Here is an 18,706-nt window from a genome sequence, read left to right as displayed (position 1 = left end):
AAGTTCTCTCGTCTGATTAGGGACCTATGTGCATCCCAGTGATGGGGAGACTAACACCAGGCTCGTAGTGATGTCACAGGGTCAGGGTAGGTGAAAGGTCAGAGAGGTGAAAGACAAACCTCAGCATCAGGGCGTGACAGGGAGGACATGGTCTGGATGCTGCTCAGGTCGTGTTCCAGTTTGAGGATGAGCTCCTTCTGCTCGGCGCTGGTCCGGACCGCAGACGAGAACTCCAGCTGCAGGTCTGCGTAGCGTCCTATGGAGAGAGAGGACAGCCGGTTAAACACACATCATTATAGATCATCAGTGCTTAGGCTTACAATTCAATTACATCTGTATGTTCTGGTCATATGTAGCTCCCCAGTCAGTCACTTAGCGGTTTTCAGACGTCAACAGCCGTGGGTCTCGATTACTCCACGAAACATTTTACCTAGGCTTCTGAAGAACACAGGACCAAACAGGTTCTGAAGGACACTTACCAAACAGGTTCTGAAGGACACTTACCAAACAGGTTCTGAAGGACACTTACCAAACAGGTTCTGAAGGACACTTACCAAACAGGTTCTGAAGGACACTTACCAAACAGGTTCTGAAGGACACTTACCAAACAGGTTCTGAAGGACACTTACCAAACAGGTTCTGAAGGACACTTACCAAACAGGTTCTGAAGGACACTTACCAAACAGGTTCTGAAGGACACTTACCAAACAGGTTCTGAAGGACACTTACCAAACAGGTTCTGAAGCACACTTACCAAATACAGGACGAAACAGGTTCTGAAGGACACAGGATGGAACAGGTTCTTGTCTGAGTTCTGTCCTAACTGGCTTGTTTGTTGAAAGGACACTTTCAAAGTGAGGCTTCTGCCTAAAATGTCTATGTCTCTCTGTGTGTGTGTGTGTGTGTGTGTCTGTCTCTCTGTGTGTGTGTGTCTGTCTCTCTCTCTTGCTCGCTATCTGTTCTGTGTGCGTCTCTCCCTCTCTGTGTGCGATGTCATTTAAAAAAATTATTATTACATTTTTGAACCCTCAAAGTTCCAGAATGGGGTGAAAATGTCAGCCATATTGTTCAGGGATAATTTCAAACCCTGGAAAGACTGGAACGAATGGCCCTAGAGGCATAATCCTGATTTAACATTTACATTTTAGTCATTTAGCAGACGCTCTTATCCAGACCGACTCACAAGAACAGTTAGGGGTTAAGTGCCTTTACTCAAGGACACATCGACAGATTTCCCTTTTAGTCTGCTCGGGGATTCGAAACAGCGACCTTTCGGTTACTGGCCCAACTCTCTTAACTGCTAGATTACCTACCGCGCCAGTTACAAGATGACCCAAGGGAAACCGAGGTCAACAAAGTAATTGTAGAGCATCATGGCATCACATCCTTCAGTAGGGAATGAGATGGCAGAAACTTCAAACAAAGACAACACCATCCGTGTTTGTATAAAAGAGATTTACTTCAATTATTACACCTAGGGTGCACGTGAATAATCCTAATAACAACACTACATTGTTTATTACAGTGATATTGCTTCTCCATGTTGTGTAAGGGACTGTCTTACAGCGCTGAGAACAGACAACATGACAGAAAAATATTCAACGGAAACAAGCAAAAACCCAAGGCAAGGCCAATGAAAGCAGGTTCAGAAAAATGTTTGGAGCAACCCAAGTGCTAGCTAGGGAAACTAGGATCTCCTGGCCATCCTTTAACAACCATACTAAACACCAACCTGGTCTCAGAGCATTTCGTATTTTTCTGTACGTAAATCCGAGGACACTCAAAATTTCGATGATATTTTGGTATTAATTTGTGGATGTCCATCACTCATTTCGTATGATATGTTACGAAATTACAATTCGTATTACATGTTACGAATTTGCAAAACGTACAATGTTACGAATTAACAAAACGCTAAAGTTGTCTGTGATGAGATTCGAACATCGCAACCTTTAGGTAGCTAGACGTTCGCGTTATATGCCCACCTGTAACATATTTGACTAAATGGAGTGTCACGGATTTACACACAGAATAATACGAAATGCTCTTGAGACCGGGTTGAATACACTGAAACACAAACAAGTGACTGGGATAGGATGAGAAGACTTCAACAACAAATTGTTGCCGACTGAAATTAACAAATTGTAACGCTTCACTCTGAACGGACACAAACAAATGATTGGTTCAAGCCACCTAAAGCATATGAAAGCTTTGTGAAGAGGTAAGGATGAACCTCCTCTCTTCATTTTGGTTTACAACTTACTCTGCGCTGATCTCAAGAGTGGGAAACGGTGTAGGGAGAATTTGGGCTAGACGTTTCTCACCAAAAGTTCACTTCAACCAAAGTTTCATTTCATCTTAATGGCTGATATCATATTGATAAGAATATTAAATAGAAAGTGTCTTAGCTTGTGAATGATATGTGGATTTTGTGCAGTGAACGGAACAACCTTTTCGTTTGGTTGAGATTTTAACTTGAAAAAAAAAAAAAGATTAATCTCTGTATACAACTGCTTTTTCATAAAGACCCATTAGTGTGTTCTGGTCAGAAATAATACCAAGAAACATTCAAGAGGACATGGTAATCTCATTATGGGAATCCATTGTCCAAACCACAAGTAGCCAGCTAATGACTGGACAGCATGACAACTCAATAAACAGGAAGTCAGTCCAGTGCAGGGTTGGGGGTCAATTCCATTTAAATTATAGTTTATTCAGGAAGCTTATTATCCATTATCTTCAATGCTTTTATTTATTTTTGAATTGGGAACATTTAGAAATTGGTTTACTTTCTGAATTGACAGGAATTTAAATGGACTTGACTATAACCCTGGTCCAGTGCCTTTTACTAACTGGGCCATTCTACCCAGTCTCCTCATCCAGCTACTGACAGACCAGAGCCAGTAGAGACAGACAAGGTAGAAACAAAATTATTATGTTCATATATATATATATATATATATGAATGAGAGGTGTGAGTGTCAATAAACAGCCTTAAATAGGAGAGTTCCATGAGGGGCATAGACAGGGGCCCGAACATTCTTCAGTGTGCTGTGTTTTGTGCTGTGATGTGAGAAAGAGGAAGTGTGTGTTGTGTGTGTGTGTGTGTGTTGTGTGTGTGCTGTGTATACCAATGATTCTAAAAGTATTTTCCTTCTTACAAAAATCCACTCCAATAACATGTCTTTTAAAAAGTATTAGAAAACAGAGCATTGTTTTTCCTTTGGTCCTGATATGGAGCCCAGTGCTGCGGTCCAGACCGCCTCTACAACCACATACACTAACAACTACTACTTCAATAGAACGAACAATATCAACGTTTTACAACTTCAGGAGACACTAACATGATATACAGTCTGTTGCATCTGTACGGCGTTTTATACGACAGTGTATAGAATCATCTGATTTAGATTTATAGAAAAATATCTGTGGATGGAAAATTCCTGAATTACCCCCCCCCCCTCCCCCACCAAACAAAATAAATCCCCAAAATCCAATCAAATCAGACAATAACATCAAATTGTTCAGCTGTAAAAGCCAGAATAGAATATTTAACACAAAACAACCTTTCCCCATCTTCCCATCAGACACTGCAGGCTGAACCTCGTACAGTCTAATCTGAAAACTTTATTTAGGCTTCCAGAAAGTGACCATGCTCCTAGAGGAAATTGACTGTGTAAATAACCAACCCAATAGACACGTACAACCAAAACACACAGCAGATCCCCCTTCTACACAGAATCTCTTGAATGCCACCAAAACTTCACCCTTTAAATTTTTGACAGAAAATATGTTGAGAAACAAAAATAACCTCAATTTCTTAAAAAAAAAAAAAAAATACAAAGATGACAATCGATGCAATATGTTCCTACAGTCTTCATGAAAAATGATTAGAGGTCTATTGGCAGTGGCTGAGAAGAGAAAAACAAGATAAATGCCTTTAAACCTCTTAAGGTATAGGGGGCAGCATTTTCACTTTTGGATAAATAGCGTGCCCAATTTCAATTTCCTGCTACTCATCACCAGAATATAAGATATGCATATTATTTGTAGATGTGGATAGAAAACACTCTGAAGTTTCTAAAACTGTTTGAATCATGTCTGTGAGTATAACAGAACTTATGTAGCAGGCAAAACCCCGAGGACTAACTGTTCTAACTGTTCCGAATTTTTTTTTTTTGCCTCTGACTGTACCCTCAGACTTGGTGCATTATATAGAGAACAAGCTGCCATTTGGAGAGATGCTGCAGTTTCTGTAACGGCAGTCCGGCACTGGGAAGTGTGGCCCAGTCATACAGAGAGTTACGGTCAAATCCCGACGACATCATACCGACAGGACATCTGACCTGACACGGACAGCACCCATTTGGTTTCCGTGACGATAGAAACCACTTATTAAATGAGGATTCCGTCAGATCAGAATAAACATCGATTCGAGATAGAAGTGGACTATGGTAAAACTGCACCGACATTACAGACAGTATGGACACCTGTCATGAAGCAGCTGTTATGTTACAATATCGTAATAGTACACTGTGCGTCTGAAATGGTGCTGTATTCAAACCTTTTCTATGGTTCAGATTTATGTAGCCATCCGTGCTTGTGATATGAGTAAATATCATTAGAGTGAAAGGAGGATCTGAGAAGCACTGCTACACAAGACAACGAAATGGACCTACAGCATCCAAAAATATAGTCTAATCTCCATCCAGGTCAAAGGTCTCCTTTAACTAAAAGCATCAGTTGAACAGCGGTCCATGGCTGATGACATCACTGCCCTGTGTCCCTGACTGGCTGCTGTCAGGCACGGTCTCTGATGATCTCCCACTGTCTGGGAGAGAAGATGTCAGAGTGTTGGAAGTGCTTAAGAGCATTAAAGCACTCATGATAAAAGCAGTAGAGGTGGTTTAAGAGATAGTCCAAGCCAGGCAGGAGAAGACAATGTGTCTCTCATTAGGAGATCACAGCTGTTTTACAGCCTTCATCACAGAGAGTGAAAGAGAGGGGGGAGAGATGGAGGGGGAGAGATGGAGGGGGAGAGATGAGAGGGATAGGGGGAGAGAGAGAGGGAGAGGGGGAGAGAGAGAGGGAGAGATGGGAGGGAGAGATGGAGAGGGAGAGATGGAGAGGGAGAGAGAGGGGGGGAGAGATGGAGAGGGAGAGGGGAGAGATGAGAGGGAGAGAGAGAGGGGAGAGATGGGAGGGAGAGATGGAGAGGGAGAGATGGAGAGAGAGGGGGGAGAGATGGAGAGAGAGGGGGGAGAGATGAGAGGGAGGGGGGGAGAGATGGAGAACTATAAATATATACACTACCGTTCAAAAGTTTGGGGTCAATTAGAAATGTCCTTGTTTTTGAAAGAAAAGCACCGTTTTTGTCCATTAAAATAATATCAAATTGATCAGAAATACAGTGTAGACATCGTTAGTGTTGTAAATGACTATGGTAGCTGGAAACGGCAGATTTTCTTATGGAATATCTACATAGGCGTAGAGAGGCCCATTATCAGCAACCATCACTCCTGTGTTCCAATGGCACGTTGTGTTAGCTAATCCAAGTTTATAATTTTAAAAGGCGAATTGATCATTAGAAAACAATGTTGCAATTATGTTAGCACAGCTGAAAACTGTTGTGCTAATTAAAGAAGCAATAAAACTGGCCTTTTTAGACTAGTTGAGTATCTGGAGTATCAGCATTTGTGGGTTTGATTACAGTCTCAAAATGGCCAGAAACCAAACTTTCTTCTGAAACTCGTCAGTCTATTGTTGTTATAAGAAATGAAGGCGAGAAATTGCCAAGAAACTGTAGATCTCGTACAACGCTGTGTACTACTCCCTTCACAGCAAACTGTCTCTAACCAGAATAGAACGAGTGGGAGGCCCCGGTGCACAACTGAGCAAGAGGACAAGTACATTAGTGTCTAAGTTTGAGAAACAGACGCCTCACAAGTCCTCAACTGGCAGCTTCATTAAACAGTACCTGCAAAACACCAGTCCCAACATCAACAGTGAAGAGGCGACTCCGGGATGCTGACCTTCTAGGCAGAGTTCCTCTGTCCAGTCTCAACGTCAACAGTGAAGAGGTGACTCCAGGATGCTGGTCTTCTAGGCAGAGTTCCTCTGTCAAGTCTCAACGTCAACAGTGAAGAGGTGACTCCGGGATGCTGTTCCTCTGTCCAGTCTCAACGTCAACAGTGAAGCGGCGACTCCGGGATGCTGGTCTTCTAGGCAGAGTTCCTCTGTCCAGTCTCAACGTCAACAGTGAAGAGGTGACTCCGGGATGCTGTTCCTCTGTCCAGTCTCAACGTCAACAGTGAAGAGGTGACTTCGGGATGCTGTTCCTCTGTCCAGTCTCAACGTCAACAGTGAAGAGGTGACTCCAGGATGCTGGTCTTCTAGGCAGAGTTCCTCTGTCCAGTGTCTGTGTACTTTTGCCCATCTTTTTTTATTTTTCTCCCCAAATTCATGGTATCCAATTGGTAGTTACAGTCTTGTGTCAGCGCTGCAACTCCCGTACGGACTCGGGAGAGGCGAAGTTCGAGAGCCATGCGTCCTCCGAAACAAAACCCAACCAAGCCGCACTGCTTCTTGATACAATGCACATCCAACCCGGAAGCCAGCCGCACCAATGTGTCGGAGGAAACACCGTACACCTGGCGACCTGGTCAGCATGCACTGCGCCCGGCCAGCCACAGGAGTCGCTAGTTCGCGATGAGACAAGGATATCCCTGCTGGCCAAACCCTTCTTAACCCGGACGAATCTGGGCCAATTGTGCCCATGGGCCTCCCGGTTGCAGCCGGCTGCGACAGAGCCTGGACTCGAACCCAGAATCTCTGGTGGCACAGCTAGCACTGCGATGCAGTGCCTTAGACCACTGCTTCACCCGAGAGGCCCGCTCTTTTGCCCATCTTAATGTTTCCTTTTTATTGGCCAGTCTGAGATATGGCTTTTTCTTTGCAACTCTGCCTAGAAGGCCAGCATCCCGGAGTCGCCTCTTCACTGTTGACGTTGAAACTGGTGTTGTGTGGGTATTATTTAATGAAGCTGCCAGTTGAGGACTTGTGAGGTGTCTGTTACAGGCCATTGGACATCAGGAGAGTAGGGCTACAGACCATTGGACATCAGGGAGTAGGGCTACAGGCCATTGGACATCAGGGAGTAGGGCTACAGGCCATTGGACATCAGGGGAGTAGGGCTACAGACCATTGGACATCAGGGAGTAGGGCTACAGGCCACTGGACATCGGGGGAGTAGGGTTACAGGCCATTGGACATCAGGGAGTAGGGCTACAGGCCATTGGACATCAGGGAGTAGGGCTACAGGCCATTGGACATCAGGGAGTAGGGCTACAGGCCATTGGACATCTGGGAGTAGGGCTACAGGCCATTGGACATCGGGGAGTAGGGCTACAAGGCCATTGGACATCGGGGAGTAGGGCTACAGGCCATTGGACATCGGGGAGTAGGGCTACAGGCCATTGGACATCGGGGAGTAGGGCTACAAGGCCATTGGACATCGGGGAGTAGGGCTACAGGCCATTGGACATCGGGGAGTAGGGCTACAGGCCATTGGACATCGGGGAGTAGGCCTACAGGCCATTGGACATCGGGGAGTAGGGCTACAGGCCATTGGACATCGGGGAGTAGGGCTACAGGCCATTGGACATCGGGGAGTAGGGCTACAGGCCATTGGACATCGGGGAGTAGGGCTACAGGACATCGGGGAGTAGGGCTACAGGCCATTGGACATCGGGGAGTAGGGCTACAGGACATCGGGGAGTAGGGCTACAGGCCATTGGACATCGGGGAGTAGGGCTACAGGCCATTGGACATCAGAGAGTAGGGCTACAGGCCATTGGACATCAGGGAGTAGGGCTACAGGCCATTGGACATCAGGGGAGTAGAGCTACAGGCCATTGGACATCTAGGAGTAGGGCTACAGGCCATTGGACATCAGGGAGTAGGGCTACAGGCCATTGGACATCAGGGGAGTAGGGCTACAGGCCATTGGACATCAGGGGAGTAGGGATACGTTGTAATGAGATATCATCATGCAGATGCAGGGAATACCTTAGCACAGTAACCCTGATTAATCAAGAAATATATATGAACTTAGAACTCTGGGAATGCTTTTGGTTTTTAACCAACGGTGAGAGGTGTGAAATGATGTCAAGAGATTGGCTAAGGAGACGCAGTATAATGAAGGGTCTTTGGTTTAGAACAAAGTCCCCTGGGTGCTGCTGGGTGTGTTGTCGCTAAGTGTTGTCGCTAAGTGTTGTCGCTAAGGGTTGCCGCTAAGGGTTGCCGCTAAGGGTTGTCGCCAGGCGTTTTAAGTCGAACACAGTATAAAGAAGCAGTGTCGTGCTGGGCTGCAGGTCATGAGTAAAGAGCCGGTGTTTGGTTTGGAACCACGTGTGAAAGGCGTACATTTCCCAGAGTTATTTGGAGTGCTGAGCTGAACAGGAGGGGTTTGCTTAGCAGCCTACAGTGAGTCTATGGATGGGTCTGTTATGGCTGCTATGGATACGGGCCGTTTCTACCGATGCATAACAACAGTATTACTATATCAGATCAATCAATAACTGTGTTATGGTGGATGGATAATGCTTTGGAGCTAGGCGAGGTCATACAGTCTGTAATGTATGGAACAGACAACATAAGGGATACGACGGACACGACTGTGTAAAAGAACACTTCCTTATTTCCTGAAATATATACACTCTTTCAATCTCAATTCGGGCAGAGATGATTCTCCCGGGCCGAGATCAGTCAAGACTAGTTGTCATGAGTCTATTTCCTATCACCAGACACCATTTTGACAAAACATACCCACTAACCGGAAAAGGAAACAGCAACAACAGGGTACAGTGATTCTTCTAAAAGCCCCCGACTTGTACATCAAGGACGCCTTGTATGACTGAGTTTATTGCACCGTGTTCTTCAGGCGGCACCGGTGTAATGTGGCGCCTGTGAAATGGAGACAGCATATTGTTGCCCCAACGACACACCATCAGACATGAGCCATTGGGAGATATAGATACTCCGATCTAGGAGATAGTGCCAAGAGATACTCTCCGATCTAGGAGATAGTGTCAAGAGATACTCTCCGATCTAGGAGATAGTGTCAAGAGATACTCTCCGATCTAGGAGATAGTGTCAAGAGATACTCTCCGATCTAGGAAAGGGTTTCTTAAACTATAGGTGGGGACCCAAAGCGGGCACTGGGCAAGTGAGGTGAGTGCCGAATTATGAGAATACATCTATAAATCACATACCATTTCTTCTTAATTTGGGTCGTTGTAGGATGATTTTGGTCACGGGAAGATGGTCAATTTCGCATTTGGGTCTTGAGCTGAAAAAGTGTGTAGAACCCCCTAATCTAATAGATGGTTCTTAGCGATATTCTGTGATTTTGGATATAGTGCCAAGAGATATTGTGTAATCTTGTCTTGCAGAGGTATCGTTTGATTCAACGATAAAGAGCATAAGCGCCGTGAGGGAAAGAGTCAATGCCTGAGCGTGTACTGTAGAGGTCATGTAAATGGTACTGTAGAGGTCATGTAAATGGTACTGTGGATGTCATGTAAATGGTACTGTGGATGTCATGTAAATGGTACTGTGGATGTCATGTAAATGGTACTGTAGAGGTCATGTAAATGGTACTGTGGATGTCATGTAAATGGTACTGTGGATGTCATGTAAATGGTACTGTGGATGTCATGTAAATGGTACTGTAGAGGTCATGTAAATGGTACTGTGGATGTCATGCAAATGGTACTGTGGATGTCATGTAAATGGTACTGTGGATGTCATGTAAATGGTACTATAGAGGTCATGTAAATGGTACTGTAGAGGTCATGTAAATGGTACTGTAGAGGTCATGTAAATGGTACTGTAGAGGTCATGTAAATGGTACTGTAGAGGTCATGTAAATGGTACTGTGGATGTCATGTAAATGGTACTGTAGAGGTCATGTAAATGGTACAGTAGAGGTCATGTAAATGGTACTGTAGAGGTCATGTAAATGGTACTGTAGAGGTCATGTAAATGGTACTGTAGAGGTCATGTAAATGGTACTGTAGAGGTCATGTAAATGGTACTGTAGAGGTCATGTAAATGGTACTGTAGAGGTCATGTAAATGGTACTGTAAAGGTCATGTAAATGGTACTGTAGAGGTCACGTAAAAGCAACGGAAAAGACACATCCAATAAACTTCACAATTCATCAATATACAAACGTATGAGAACTAACTACATCTTGTAAATATTACCCACAATACTGCCGGCAGTCTCAGCCCCGCCCCAAAGCCCGTGCCCTCAGGTAATCAGGTAATCCATTATACAAACATCAAGTCAAATAAAAAGCCGTTATATGAACGATACAGCCGAGTAAAAACCAAACTAAAACGTACGATATGACCATACAAGGAGTCTACAGTAAAATAATATCACACTACTTCATGATGCTAATAACAACAACAACAACAACAACCCTTAAAACAGCTTATAGTCGAAATGGTGAGTGGCAGTTGTGCACTCTTAAGTGTGTGCAAGTACGAACGAGAAACGACCCCCATTCAGAACATTAAAAAACACACACACACACACACACACACACACACACACATACACACGACAGAGAGGCAGTGGGCTGACAGGCACTAAGAGAGGATGTTTATGGAGGGGTAAGGGAGGGAGAGAAAGAGAGGGAGGGGTAAGGGAGAGAGGGAGAAGGGTAAGGGAAGGAGGGAGAGAGAGGGTGGGAGAGGGAGGGACGAGAGAGAGGGAGGGAGGGATAAGAGAGGGAGAGGGAGGGACAAGAGAGAGGGAGGGGTAAGGGAGGGACGAGAGGGAGGGGTAAGGGAGGGAGAGAGGGAGGGGTAAGGGAGGGAGGGCGGGAGGGCGAGAGGGAGAGAAGGAAGGGAGGGAGAGAAGGGAGGGAGGGAGAGAAGGGAGGGAGGGAGGGGTACAGGAGGGACGAGAGAGGGATGGAGGGGTAAGGGAGGGAGAGGAGGAGGGGTAAGGGAGGGAGAGAGGGAAGGGTACGGGAGGGACGAGAGGGGGGAGGGGTAAGGGAGGGAGAGAGGGAGGGGCACAGGAGGGACGAGAGAGGGATGGAGGGGTAAGGAAGGGAGGGAAAGGGAGGGGTAAGGGAGGGAGAGAAGGAGGGGTACGGGAGGGACGAGAGAGAGAGGGAGGGGTACAGGAGTGACGAGAGAGGGAGGGAGGGGGAGGGGTAAGGAAGGGAGGGAAAGGGAGGGGTAAGGAAGGGAGGGAAAGGGAGGGGTAAGGAAGGGAGGGAAAGGGAGGGGTAAGGGAGGGAGAGAGTTTTCATAAAGGTCTAAACCAATAGGTGTACAGTACTAGCTACAGAATGTACAAACACAGCATTCAGCTGCCGTACACTCCACGTGACCGATAGTCTAGTGTGACACCGTGTGGAATGAAGGACAGGGGACTTGTAGCCTTGGAGAAGGGTGTGTAGAGTAGAGTGTGTGGAGTAGAGTAGGGTGTGTGGAGTAGAGCAGGGTGTGTAGAGTAGAGTAGGGTGTGTGTGGAGTAGAGTAGGGTGTGTGGAGTAGAGTAGGGTGTGTAGCGTAGAGAAGGGTGTGTAGAGTACAGTAGGGTGTGTGGAGTAGAGTAGGGTGTGTGGAGTAGAGTAGGGTGTGTGGAGTAGAGTAGGGTGTGTAGAGTAGAGTAGAGTGTGTAGAGTAGAGTAGGGTGTGTAGAGTAGAGTAGGGTGTGGAGTAGAGTAGGGTGTGGAGTAGAGTAGGGTGTGTAGAGTAGAGTAGGGTGTGTAGAGTAGAGTAGGGTGTGTAGAGTAGAGTAGGGTGTGGAGTAGAGAAGGGTGTGTGGAGTAGGACTTTAGTATAAGCCACCTGCCTCTCTGCATGTAGACGAACACAGCAGCCTGTGTTATTGACCAAACCTGGGACTTCCAGAACAGATGATATTGACATGTTTCGTGTTGTTCTGTCCAGTTTTCCTGATTTGGCCTGGAAATATGTTTTGTGAGCAGGTTGGTTATACAGTGAGGTGTACACTTACTAACCCAGAACAATGACAACATATCACTACGGCGTTTCATCATATATCATGTTTCAACTGGGAGTTAACCAAGTTTCATTTTTTTAAAGTTTCAAAACGGTAACTCTTCTCTTTTTTAAGCTTTTGTAAAAACAATTCTCTAACTTGTACTCTCTAGAGTCAATAGACTGTGCAATCTCTTAGTGGCAACCAAATTGCTGTATAAAAAAAAAAATCATCATTGGAGGACACCAGTGGTTCCTCTTCCGTTGAGTGGACATCCTGCCGCCCAGCACCATCACATGGCTGCTAGCAGGACCACACAGGGTGTGGGTCATTCTTCCCTCAGTAACTATGGAAACTTGGCCTTTTTAGGTTTGATTCTTCTCTTCAGCCGAATCATCTTGATCCTCAGCCACGCACACACACATACAGACACACACACACACAAACACACACAGACACACACACACAGACACACACACACTGGAGTAACAAGGTTAAAAGCCACGGGAACCCTTAAAACACACATCAGTGGAGAGAGAACAAGGCAAAAGGTTTGCAACAGCCACTGGACAGTGTGGGGGAAAGAGGTGGCTGGGCTCACTACGTGAGGTCACTACGTGAGGTCACTACGTGAGGGGAGTTCTGTGGGACAGGACACTGAGTTGACAGGGGAAAAAAATTGATCTCTTCTAAATTAACACATTAAAGAATTCTCCTCCGGTGAGTGCGTCCATCCATCCTTTAAAACAGCCCCAGCTCAGCCTGCCTTCCTGCCCGTCTGTGGTGCAGCCTGCCAGTAACTGATGGTGTTTGGGGGTACAGCAGGCCCTGTGGCCAGCAGGACAACTAAGTGCTTTACTCAGTAACAAAACTAAACTCAGTATTCAGAGAGCCTAGGATTCAATCCTTTTTGTCTTCTCAGAGTTCATTATATCTTCTCCTACGTCTTGGTTTGGGAACCACTTCTCTCCTTTCTCTCAGGAAAGAGACTCTGTATAAAAATGGCCATTAAGCTTGGCTTTGGCTGTTGCCCTCTTCTGTCCAATAGGAGAAGACCAGGGCGAGGGTCAAAGGGCAGAGGTTGTGAGGTCATGAGAAGGGGTGTGAGGGGAGGGGGGGTTCAGAACTCCCACTCAGATGGGTCTTCCTTGCCGGCAGCCTTCTCCAGTCTGTGGATGATATTGTTGAGGTTGGCAGCTTTCTTCCTGCGCAGGGTATTGTCCCTGGGGTTCCTAGCCGGGGTTGAGGTGTGACTGGCTGGGGCTGAGAGAGAGAGACCTGCCTCAGGGGGACCGAAGAGGCTGCTGCTGCTGGAGCCCGGCCCGGCCGAACCTGAGGTAGTGCAGTTTCTCGGGACAGGGGATCCACCTGACACCCCAGCTTCAACCCTGACCTCCATGTCCTGGTCCTCAGAGGCCTCTTTGTGCTCCTCTGGCCCTGTAGGCCTCCGGTGGCGACCCTCCACCGTGCCATCGGACTCGGTCCCGTCACAGCTGTCCCCCTCCCCTGCTTTAGCTGCTGCCGCTGACCCTGCAGCCTGAATCTCTTCTATGAAGAGCTCCCTGCGGATACGAGACCTGGGGAGGGACGGAGAGCAGGGGGTTAAAGACTAGGTCTACGAAGAGCTATCTGAGGATACGAGACCTGGGGAGGGACGGAGAACAGGGGGTTAAAGACTAGGTCTACGAAGAGCTCCCTGGGGATACGAGACCTGGGGAGGGACGGAGAGCAGGGGGTTAAAGACTAGGTCTACGAAGAGCTCCCTGGGGATACGAGACCTGGGGAGGGACGGAGAGCAGGGGGTTAAAGACTAGGTCTACGAAGAGCTATCTGCGGATACGAGACCTGGGGAGGGACGGAGAACAGGGGGTTAAAGACTAGGTCTACAAAGAGCTCCCTGGGGATACGAGACCTGGGGAGGGACGGAGAGCAGGTGGTTAAAGACTAGGTCTACGAAGAGCTATCTGCGGATACGAGACCTGGGGAGGGACGGAGAACAGGGGGTTAAAGACTAGGTCTACAAAGAGCTCCCTGGGGATACGAGACCTGGGGAGGGACGGAGAGCAGGGGGTTAACTTCTCTAGGGTAGGTGGCAGCATTTGAAATTTTCGATGAAAAGCATGCCCAAATTAAACTGCCTTCTACTCGGGCCCAGAAGATAGGATATGCATATAATTAGTATATTTGGATAGAAAACACACAAAAGTTTCAAAAAATGTTCAAATAATGCCTGAGTATAGCAGAACTGATTTGGCAGGTGAAAACCTGAGGACAAACCATCCAGGGGAAAAGAAATTGAGGTCATGGGATTGTCCAATTTTTCTATGGGACACCCTTATTATTAGGAACCTGGCTGCAGTTCCTAGGGCTTCCACTAGATGTCAACAGTCTTTAGAAATTGTTAGATGTTTTTCTTTTGAGAAATGAAGAAGTGTCACTCCAGGTGGACTGTACTGTTTTGGTGCACGTGAACAGGAGCGCGCTCAAATCAAATCAAATTGATTTATATAGCCCTTCGTACATCAGCTGATATCTCAAAGTGCTGTACAGAAACCCAGCCTAAAACCCCAAACAGCAAGCAATGCAGGTGTAGAAGCACGGTTGGCTAGGAAAAACTCCCTAGAAAGGCCAAAACCTAGGAAGAAACCTAGAGAGGAACCACGTTGTTTTTATCCGGTATTAGAAACCGTTTATTCCGTCTTAAATTTTATTGATTGTTTACGTTTTAGGGTACCTGAGGTTGGATTAGGAACGTTGTTTGAAATGTTTGGACCAAGTTTACAGGTAACTTATTAGATACTTTGTAGGCATGTTGGGAGAGTTGAAACCGGTGTATTTCTGAATCAAACGCGCCAAATAAATTGACATTTTTGGGACATAAAGAAGGACATTATCGAACGAAAGGACCATTTGTGATGTTTATGGGACATTTTGGAGTGCCAACAGAAGAAAATCTTCAAAGGTAAGGCATGAATTATATCGCTATTTCTGATCTTTGTGTCACACCTGCCTGGTTGAAAAAGGTGGGAAAAAATACAGCCTGGATTTGAACTTTTCTCATGACTGAGAAACAAATGATTAACGACACGCAAGTAGCTTTAGAACAGCCCATAACATGGGTTTTATGAATGTAAAATGCAGTCCTGGCGATCTGCTTTAGGAAGATTACAATTTAGCTCCGGTAATACGGGTCAGGTCTTTAGGTCTGGGTTGGGTCTTTAGGTCTGGGTTGGGTCTTTAGGTCTGGGTTGGGTCTTTAGGTCTGGGTTGGGTCTTTCGGCCTGGGTTGGGTCTTTAGGTCTGGGTTGGGTCTTTCGGCCTGGGTTGGGTCTTTAGGTCTGGGTTGGGTCTTTAGGTCTGGGTTGGGTCTTTAGGTCTGGGTTGGGTCTTTCGGCCTGGGTTGGGTCTTTCGGCCTGGGTTGGGTCTTTAGGTCTGGGTTGGGTCTTTAGGTCTGGGTTGGGTCTTTCGGCCTGGTTGGGCTGCACGCAAGCCGTTTTCGCCGTGGTAATGCTGCAAACATCGAATCTGCACTCTCTTTTTTCTATAGGGCACGGTACAGCGAAGCCTGATCATTACAACCAATTATTATCTGGGAGTTTATTTTCCTAGTCGCACAGGGCTTACAAAATAAAACTCCTGGTCGCACAGCTGAACATTTTTTGTCATTTAGCAGATGCTCTTATCCACAGTAGTGAGTACATACATTTTCAGACTATTTTTGTGCTGGTCCCCCATGGGAATCGAACCCACAACCCTGGCATTGCAAGCGCCATGCTCTACCAACTGAGCCACATGGGACAAACCAAACACCCTAAGCTTAGCCTGATAGTGCAGTAACTGACCTGTAGTTGTGGAACCAGTTGATAACAGTGCTGGTCTTCAGGTGAAGCTGGGAGGCCAGCTCCTCAATGGTTTTGGGGGAGGGATAGGGTTTCTCCTGGTAAGCCCTCTTCAGAGCCTCCTTCTCCTCGGGACCCAGAACCACTCGGATCTTCTTCTGGTACAGCTGAGGAGGCTGCTGGTGCTGGGGGCTGGCACTCTGGAGGAAGTCTGGCCCTGCCAGGCCACCGTCCACAGAATGGCCATCACTCAGCGAACTGTGGCGCCTCTTCAGGTAGGCTGGGGAGAGACAGAGAAAGGATGAGATTTCGTTGTAGATAAGCACACAGTGTACTAGTACCAACAACCACTAGGGGGCGGTAATGTCTAACTGTAGCAATACAAGGACAGAGTCAGCCTCTGAAAACACCACAGCCTTAATTAATGTGCAAATGACAGCATGGATGACATTCTCTAATCTCCTACAGTACAGTACACACTGATCCAATAAAGAGAAGAGAAACCCAAATACAGCACTACAAGGCTGTAAAGCCTACAAGGCCATGTACATGTGTCTGTAACTCCACCGTGATACACGACACAGGGTCAACTCATGGTTCCGTCTGCCTTTCCTCCCAGCTCTGCTATTGGTCAGGTCCACTCCCACAGCTCTATTCTGACCTCTGATCACCGACTAGGGCCAACTTCATCCTGCTGCCAGCACTCAGTGACCTCCAACATGTGGTTCAGCCTCTTAACTCCAGGCCTGCTGTGGGCATGCTCAATGGGACACTGACCGCCTGCACAGAAACAGTTGGGGTAGCTAGGCCTGGTCACAGTAGCAGTAGCCTGGTCCCAGATCTGTTGGTACTTTTTCCTGCTCCATTGTCATTGTCAAGCAAATCATGTTTCACATGACAATTCCATAAGGAGTTGTCTAGAGACTAGAAACAGACTGGTACCCAGGCTATATTAAAGAGACCAGGAACAGACTGGTACCCAGGCTATATTAAAGAGACCAGGAACAGACTGGTACCCAGGCTATATTAAAGAGACCAGGAACAGACTGGTAACCAGGCTATATTAAAGAGACCAGGAACAGACTGGTACCCAGGCTATATTAAAGAGACCAGGAACAGACTGGTACCCAGGCTATATTAAAGAGACCAGGAACAGACTGGTACCCAGGCTAGGGAAGCCAGGCCTGCTGGCCACATAATGCCTTCTGAAAACAAACTGCTGGCGTCCATTACTTTCTAGCCATATATTTTCAGTACAGCCGAGAGAGAAACAAAGCAGTGATGTCCTTCCTACTCTGATAGAAGTGTAAGCTAAATCGAATCAATGCAAGAAAGATCATTAAAAGTTAGACTCAGCGAGATGACGTAGCAAACGAATAGTTCTGCAGATATTTAGATGAGCGTGAACAAAGACTGAGCTCACGCAGAGTATCCGGACGGGTGCGCTTCACGTTGATACAATGTGGTGTCTACGGGGCCGAAGCAGCAGAGAAGTTTAGCCTCGCGCTTCAACGCTCTTAGTTACAGAAATGTGCCTATGTGTTTACTTCATGCATGCAACGGCATCTCGCTGAGTCTACCTTTAAGTCACATTAGGAAGAGAGAGACTGATGTGTAATCAGGAAGCAGTGGATGAATGGAACCAGGAAGCAGTAGATAAATGGAACCAGGAAGCAGTAGATAAATGGAACCAGGAAGCAGTAGAAGAATGGAACCAGGAAGCAGTAGAAGAATGGAACCAGGAAGCAGTAGAAGAATGGAACCAGGAAGCAGTAGAAGAATGGAACCAGGAAGCAGTAGAAGAATGGAACCAGGTAGCAGTAGAAGAATGGAACCAGGAAGCAGTAGAAGAATGGAACCAGGAAGCAGTAGAAGAATGGAACCAGGAAGCAGTAGAAGAATGGAACCAGGAAGCAGTAGAAGAATGGAACCAGGAAGCAGTAGAAGAATGGAACCAGGAAGCAGTAGAAGAATGGAACCAGGAAGCAGTAGATGAATGGAACCAGGAAGCAGTAGATGAATGGAACCAGGAAGCAGTAGATGAATGGAACCAGGAAGCAGTAGATGAATGGAACCAGGAAGCAGTAGATGAATGGAACCAGGAAGCAGTAGATGAATGGAACCAGGAAGCAGTAGATGAATGGAACCAGGAAGCAGTAGATGAATGGAACCCAGGAAGCAGTAGATGAATGGAACCAGGAAGCAGTGGATGAATGGAACCAGGAAGCAGTGGATGAATGGAACCAGGAAGCAGTGGATGAATGGAACCAGGAAGCAGTGGATGAATGGAACCGTGCAGTAAGGGACTCCGAGTGGCACACAGGTCTAAGGCACTGCATCTCAGTGCTAAACGCGTCACTAGAGACACCCTGGTTCGAATCCAGGCTGTATCACAACCGGCCGTGATTGGGAATCCCATAGGGCGACGCACAATTGGCTCAGCGTCGTCCGGGTTTGGCCGGGGGTAGGCCGTCATTGTAAATTAGACTTTGTTCTTAACTGACTTGTCTAGTTAAATAAAATGTAAACATTTTAAAAAGGGGGAGGAAAAATGATAGTAATCGCTGACTGCTGCTGTTTATAATTGATGAAGCAGTGGAGGGCCACCTGATGTCACATCCAATAGAGCTAATTATTATCCGTGAGAGACAGAATGCGGAGAGAGAGAGAGAGAGAGAGAGAGAGAGATCATTACCTTTCTTCTCCAGGCGTTTCATGTCCATCAGTTTCTCCACTTTGTGTGGGTCCTGCAGCCAGAACTGCATGCGGACGAATGGCTCACGTCCCTTCAGACTCAGCTTGTGCCAGGGCTTAGGCCGAGCTAGCAGATCAGACA

General features: G+C 46.7%; 1 protein-coding gene across 1 annotated transcript in view; it reads right to left on the bottom strand.

The window, feature by feature from the left end:
* The window catches only part of cux1b (cut-like homeobox 1b), a 162,230-nt gene that overhangs the window by 10,227 nt on the left and 133,297 nt on the right, over window positions 1-18,706 (bottom strand). The window contains 1 exon segment of the mRNA XM_031791238.1: window positions 120-256. Coding sequence (XP_031647098.1) covers window positions 120-256 — 137 coding nt within the window.

Source organism: Oncorhynchus kisutch, linkage group LG15 (genome assembly GCF_002021735.2).
Source record: "Oncorhynchus kisutch isolate 150728-3 linkage group LG15, Okis_V2, whole genome shotgun sequence".
Taxonomy (NCBI): Eukaryota; Metazoa; Chordata; class Actinopteri; order Salmoniformes; family Salmonidae; genus Oncorhynchus; species Oncorhynchus kisutch.
The sequence above is the reverse complement of the archived record's forward strand: the minus strand, read 5'-3'. Positions and strand labels throughout refer to the sequence as shown.